At 41.9% G+C, this 6989-nt stretch overlaps 1 protein-coding gene across 1 annotated transcript; it reads right to left on the bottom strand.

Moving 5' to 3' along the window:
* Window positions 1–3470: 3470 nt before the first annotated feature.
* uncx (UNC homeobox) lies at window positions 3471–6736 on the bottom strand. The gene is made up of 3 exons (XM_039823946.1): window positions 6206–6736; window positions 5542–5717; window positions 3471–4709 (listed from the first exon to the last, which is right to left on the bottom strand). The coding sequence occupies exons 1-3, from the start codon at window positions 6462–6464 to the stop codon at window positions 3669–3671; spliced, it is 1476 nt and encodes a 491-aa protein (XP_039679880.1). The 5' UTR covers window positions 6465–6736; the 3' UTR covers window positions 3471–3668.
* Window positions 6737–6989: the final 253 nt, after the last annotated feature.

The following is a 6989-nucleotide window of genomic DNA, read 5'->3' as shown; positions in this document are numbered from 1 at the left end:
CCTGTGCTGCGAGTGTTCAAGTGGCATTAACTACATTTTGATTAGAGGGATTTTTCGCGAAATACTCCAAGATAATTAAAATAACATTAAGGATCGTCCAGAAATCAATGCAGATGGTAATGTCATGGCTTATTCCAGGTATGCACAGGAAAGATAAGAATGATTAAATCCACCGGCGCATTAATGAGTATGTAGATGTAAAATAATCCTAAAAGGCATGGCAGGGATGCTGCAGGAGAAGCCAAATGTCAAGTGGCATTTTATTTTATGGAGGATCCTTTTTTTTTTTTAAAGGGACACGGTTCTTTCTTATCCAAACTGAGCCCCCAGAGCCTCTAAGATCTCATACAGCAACACAAAGCGCACTCGAGTAGCCTGTACAGAGAGGCGGGATTTGTGGCGAGAACACAGGTTGTCCATTTGAGTTGATTTGAGCATGAAACTTGTAAAATCCTTCACTGTCACAGTTATTGGAAAATTAATTTGTGTCAAATGAGGTGTAGAGCAATAAATCAAAAGCTCAACTTGATAGTCCACATGATAATCACAAAACATTTTTGTGTTGTGTAAGGTTACATGAAGTTAGGGTTGTACTCTTTTCCTTTTTATTATTAGAAAAATCTAAAACTCAAAACGCAAAATCATACAATGTGTGCAATAGCACACATTTACGTTTATTTCAGTCAGCCGGCGCAGTAAAATGAGATCTGTGTATGTCTAATCTGACTTAGTTTACTTAGATGTAATATGGGAAATAAACCGATATAATGTCTGTGATGGAAGCTGGTAGAAAAACATTTGGTTAGTCATTTGGCTTGGAAATGAGAGGCTTATTTCTGAAGACGCTGATTTAGGCTGCAGCTCGAATGCTGCAAATGAGACCCTTAATATCATGACCATAATTAATTGCGCAAATTTGTTTCTATTAAGTAAAACTAACACATACTGAGAAAAGTCTATTAGCCTTAATTAAGCTTGATATCCTAATTTAGGAACTGTGTGGTTGAAAACAAGCCGTTTTGGTAGATTTTTTTTCTCTGTCTTTCTCCGATAGTAAAAAGCCTACCAGCTTTCTGCCTTTGGGCTGCTTTTCCTCCTTTGAGAGTTGGAAATGAGAAATGGAAATAGAAATACCAGGAGGTGCTAAATTAGCTGCCTGATCTGCACTTATTGCCGCATACAGGCCCCTATTACTTTGCCAATCTGTGCCTCTCTTTTAGCATTCCGGGCATGGAGAAGCTTCGAGATAGCAGATTTATCAAATGGGAAAATGAATGCATGATGATCAGTTAAATTGAAAATCAGCGTCTGCATGACAGCCCGACCTGACACCTCCGTAATTAGAAAGAAAAATGATGGCGTCCGATGCATAATAGAGCAAAAACAATTTACACTCTCCCATAATGATCCGGCGTTCAAATTGAAAATTTCTCCGGGTATAAATTGAATTCATAAAGTATGATTCATGGACGACACATCTCCTGGAGGCTGCCTGGGCATATCGATTGATAGTTTGTCTTGAATCATGCAGCGTGCAGCTCTCAGGCAAGAAAAGCTTAACTACTTAAGCAAATCGCTAATTTCACCTTAAGGCCACCAATGTGCAGCCAGCGATACTCCTATTCAGTGTGCTAATGAATTATGGATGAACTGGGCATACGTCCCAAATAGCCTAAGAGTAGCATGGAAAAATACACACCGAGTAATCTTAGGGGTTATTTCAAATTGGCCCCGGTTATCCCACAATTTAGTATAGGTTAAATAAACTTTGCATCTCTATGTTTTTTTAAAGAATTGACAACCTATGGGTGTACCAATTTTCGCCTTGAGTTGTGTCAAAACATTCCTAAATAAATAGTGGAAATATATGGCTTGGTAACCTTATGATAAAATGTATAACATTGCAAAACTACAAGTCTCTTCAAAACTTTAGTTACATGAGATTAAAAAGATCCCTGTAAACTCACTGGTGACTAAAATATTAGAAACGTTAAAGTGATGTCGTGGAAGATAAAAAAAAAAAACCATACAATGATAAAATGTAAAGACACCATAAAGCACAATAAGGTTTATAAACTCAGCACTATAAACAGCATGCAGACACAGAGGATCCACCTCTAACCCACAGCCTCTACAGGCCTAATCTTCTGCATGTTCACTGTGTGTGCCATGTTGGCCGTGTCTGCCCCTCCCCCCAACCTAATAAGACATTGCTTCCTAGAGCAAACAGCTGCATGGGTTGAAATTTATGTAAATATTTTGAAAGGGACACTGGCTCAGAAATTCATTTGCGCCGGCTCAGACGTAAAGCTCACCCCTCTGATTATTTTCAATTTATTTGCAAATCAAGACCCAAAGAGAACACTAAAGGGCTTGTTGATTTTAACAAGGATGTCAGCAGCTATAGCTGGACTGGATGTTTTATTTTTTATTTTTTATTTTTTTTTAATATTTTTGTTTTGTGTTATTGCACGGACGGCACACAGCAGCCGATACATTTATTCCTTGGGTCGACGTTATATTGTGGTCAACACTGCTAATATTGCAAAAGGGAGCAGATGTCTCAGCTCCCGCATGGCTTCCCTGGGGACCACCAACCCTATTAGAACAAATGTGTTCTGCTATTGTAAATAGGCACGTTTGCCTCAGCCCGTCCTATTACAGCCGACGCATGATCAATAGGCTGATAACACAGAAACATCAATGTAAAGCGACAGAACAATGAGGGATATCATCGAACATCTATCTTAATATAGCCCAGCTACAAGGGCCCCTGACAAAGTGGAGAGAGAGAGGGAGAAGAAGAAAAAAAAAACTCATGAAAATGCCTCCCCACGAATCCCCATCTCCTACCCAATATGCACAAACACACACACTCCCAGCTGCCGGGGCTATTATTTTCCTATTTCAATTTGACACCCAGGCCTTTTCATGCTAATTCTATTATTCTTGGAAGTTTATGTGATTTCATATCACTAGAAATCGGTAATGTATTATAACCCCCTTTGAGCTAAAATAAACTGAATCCCCCTGCAGTAGCCACCGGGAAAATAATTACTTTCATATCAAAACTCTGCAGGAGTCGAGCGGGTCCTTTTCGCCTCAGGCTCGTAACCTCATTTCAGTGGGGGCTTATAGATGAATAAATTTGTTAAGGCAATATACAAAGTACAACATGAGATTTCTTAAGAAAACCCTTCCTGTAGCCCTGCACTGCATGTGCTGCTATTTAAGATCTCACACGATTTGAGGTGCTTGTATACAATAGATTTATTTAAGAAAAAAACTTACATATATAAATAGTATAATACCTTTTTTACAGCTCTTGAGGATTTTTGTTGGTCTCGTGGTCTTGTGTTTTTTTGACAAGTTATCACACATTAAAGGATATCTAGAGACTTCTGACTCACACACACACCCCCAAAAAAAAAAAAAAAAAAAAAAAAAAAAAAAAAAAAAAACAAAGAGAGAGAGAGAGAGAGAGAGAGAGCACACCATTGTCAAAGTATCAGCAAAGTGGGGAAACCTAGAGATTAGATGCAAGGATGTAGCCTAGTTTCTGGTTAAGCTTTGGCCTAATGAAAGGTGTCGTTTAGAGGCTATATCAGTATGATTCTGCTTCTTTCTTCTTGTTTTTGTTTTTGTTTTGTTTTTTTACCCCAAATGATTTATTCCATGTCGACATCTTCTTTAGATTCTGTCTTTGTTTCTGCTGGACTGTCACTGAGGACACACTCGGGGGTGTCAGGGTGGTCCTTGATCGCTAAATGCTCTTTTCTGTCTGCATCGACAGGCTTAACGAGTTGTGGACTGTGTTCATGGGCGAAAGTCGAATCGCTGCAAATAACAGAGGTCTGAGTACTTTTGCCAGTGGAAAAGGCGGCCCTGGACGGGCTGGTGTGCGGTGAACGTGTCTTTTCCTCTGACCCCACCTGTACCTTGTGTGTGGCGTCTGCAGAGTCCGGCGAGCTGCTCCTACATCCCGCAGAGCTCGCAGAGACGCTGCAGCGGACACTGGACGGGTTTCTCCCTGCTGGGGCGTCGCTGTCACACTGTGTTACTGTTGTTGTCTTCAGGGCCGTTTGAGGAACAATGAATCCAAGCGGCTGTGTGATGGGATAGAGTAGGAAGTGTCCTTTCCCTATCAAAGGCCGTGAGGAAGGTAAGGCCGCGGGGTTGCGTCTCGGCCTGGAGTCCGAAAGGAGGCTTTCGACGCTAAAAGGGTTGAGTTTCTGCACGCTGGAGGCGCTGCTGCTGTTGGAGCACTGCAGGCTTGACCGGTGGCTGGCGTCGGGCGAGTCCAGCTCGGATCCGCCAGCATCCCGGTCCAAGTGTCTTTGGTTCTGGTGGTGGGTGTGGAGAGGGTGAGGCGTTTGGTCGCAGCTCGATTGCGTTTGGTTCCCCCCCACAGAGTCAAAAGGCGGGCCTGTGTGGTCACTGTCGGTCACATGCGACACCCCGCTGTCGCTGTCTGATCCCGGGGTGTGAAATAAATCCCCAGAAGCGAGCCTGTTCTGGGACTTGAGCAGCCGTCGCTCCTGCTTTCGTTTCTTCTTCTCCATCCGGTCCAGCTCTCTCCTGGCGATCTCCTCGGGGTCCATGGGCTCCCCGCTGCACGTGGTGGGGTGGGCGTTGTGAGCAGGTCGACCTGGACCCTTCTTCGTGTTCTCCTTTTTCCTCCATTTGGCTCTGCGATTCTGAAACCATACCTGCAGAGAAAGAAGGGAAAAAAGTGAAACGTGTGTAATGTTCTGTTACTGCAAGGTGAAAGTAATTAGACCAAAGATTTAACAATTTGGTAATTAAAGAAACAGTGAGGTTACACCTTGTTCTTCGGTTTTCTATGCAGGTCTTTAATTAGGCCTTTGATTAAAAACCAATCTGTACACAGACAAAGCTACAAAAAGTTGGGGTGAAGCTTTAAAAAAGAGGTTAATAGACAGGTTTACAGGTCTTCATTATTTATTTTGTCCTTTGTAAACTCTGCAATTAAACTTTTTATCAACAATAATATTCTACTATAATAAAATAATGGTCGGTATATTCACTCATGTAGCCTAATTGAGGTCAGTACACTGAATGTTTTTGGTATTTTTGGTTATCCATTGTCAATATATTTGACAAATATAGCGCCAAGATTTCTGGCAAAATAATGCAGGCTAGTTAGACGCCTATAGAAATATCAGTTGACATTAAATCTTCATTATTTTTCAAAATAAGGCGTAATTAAAATTGATTTATTGGACTAACATAAGCCTTGAAAAGGTCAAACAACACACATCCATCTAGTGGGTCCAATAATTATTATTGTTAAATTATTACAAGATGTAGCCTATATTATGACCAAAAAATTAACCTATGCTACCTGAAGGTTTATTCTGCAATTTATTTCTGCAGTTTGGACCATGAAATTGAAACCCTGAGCCTTTTCCATTAATGAATAATAAACAAAGGACTAAATAAACACACACACACACACACACACACACACACACACACACTTAAATGCACAACTTATAAAGGAACAAAATAAATATTTACCTGAACCCTTGATTCTATCAAGTCCAATCGAAGAGCCAGTGCCTCCCTCATGAAAACGTCGGGATAATGGCTCTCATTAAAAGCCTTTTCTAATTCCTCCAGCTGCCAACCAGTGAAATTTGTGCGGGTTCTCCGTCTCTTGCAACCAGGGCTATCTTTGTCTGGGTCCCCCGAGTCTGACAGCAGAATGAAAATAAATATAAACAAATGGTACTTTAAAAAAAATACATTTTAACACCATTCTAAGCATACTGGTTTCATGCATACGCAAATAATTCTGCAAACTTTAGAGCTGAAGAAGGTGATTGCATTTGAGATTTGGCAGTCTAAACACATGCAGCTTCTATCAAATGTGTCGCTATTTCTGAGATAAACAGGAAACATTCAGATGTTAACATGCATTTCTTTGCTCTAGTATTTCCTGACTGACAGGAACATCGTTTTAGTTTGGGTGCATATAGCTTTCGGAGAAGGAAATGAAGTGGGAGGCGAAGAATTATACTCCTCTGCCTGTGTGCGTGGTTCGGCTTGCCCTTTAAACACACCACCAGAGGATAACTTGTATCGCAATATCCTGTCTTTGTTTCTTTCTGTTTTTGTCTGTGTGCAACCAGCGGAGCTAGAGGAGATGTTATTGTGTAGTAGGCTATATAATGTGGCTTACCTGTCAGTTTGTACTGCTGATTATCTCCATTCATCCCGCAGCCCGAAGACAAGAGGTGGTTGGAATTACCCACTGAAGCCGTGCAGGAACCATTAAGTAATCCGTCTATTGAGAAGGGAACCGCGGACGCAGATTGAAGTTGATGCCCGGCTAATTCGTAAACGTGATGGTGGCTCAGATGGTACGGGAAGCCCACCATCCCGCCGAGAGAGCCTCCGAACTGGGCGTGAGGTGGATCCAGTATCCTGCTGTCCATCATCCCGCAGGCAAAAGGAAACGACGTCTGGAGGCCGGTGATGGGAATTTAAAAAGCATGCAGTGAGTGTGGCCAACGAGTAGGGGACATGATGTGAAGGGAGGGATGAGCTGTACTTTATCCACATGAACCTCCCAATAATTAGCCCAGGCTCTGGGAATATGAGACCCAATGAGAAGCGGTAATGGACTCTGACGTCAGAGACGCGCTCTGCAAACGCTCCCTGTATCGATTGCTAATTAAAGCTGACATCCACCTCAATAAACAATATCAGAGCTGTCACAACAAGACAGGAGGGCTTTGATAAGAACTACATCGCAACTACACGGGGGACCCACCGGGAGGAAGGGCTCGCTAAATCCCAGGAAGGAAAGGCTACAGGCGGATAGCTTAGGCCAGAGGCTCCCGGACTTTTTGTTCAGTGGAGGAGCTGCAAATAAATGAATATTAAACCAGATTGGAAACAAAAAATATCATATTTTATCCAAGTTAAAGGCACGGCTGTTTAGCATAATTTTTTTTATCTGT

The sequence above is a fragment of the Perca fluviatilis genome, chromosome 15 (assembly GCF_010015445.1).
Source record: "Perca fluviatilis chromosome 15, GENO_Pfluv_1.0, whole genome shotgun sequence".
NCBI lineage: Eukaryota > Metazoa > Chordata > Actinopteri > Perciformes > Percidae > Perca > Perca fluviatilis.
The sequence above is the reverse complement of the archived record's forward strand: the minus strand, read 5'-3'. Positions and strand labels throughout refer to the sequence as shown.

Coding starts and splice junctions, on each gene's coding strand:
- uncx (XM_039823946.1), bottom strand. CDS start 6,464: ATGATGGACAGCAGGATACTGGATCCACCTCACGCCCAGTTCGGAGGC. Junction 5,718..6,205: donor TCAGCAGTACAAACTGACAG/GTAAGCCACATT, acceptor TTCTGCTGTCAG/ACTCGGGGGACCCAGACAAA. Junction 4,710..5,541: donor TGATAGAATCAAGGGTTCAG/GTAAATATTTAT, acceptor CTTTCTCTGCAG/GTATGGTTTCAGAATCGCAG.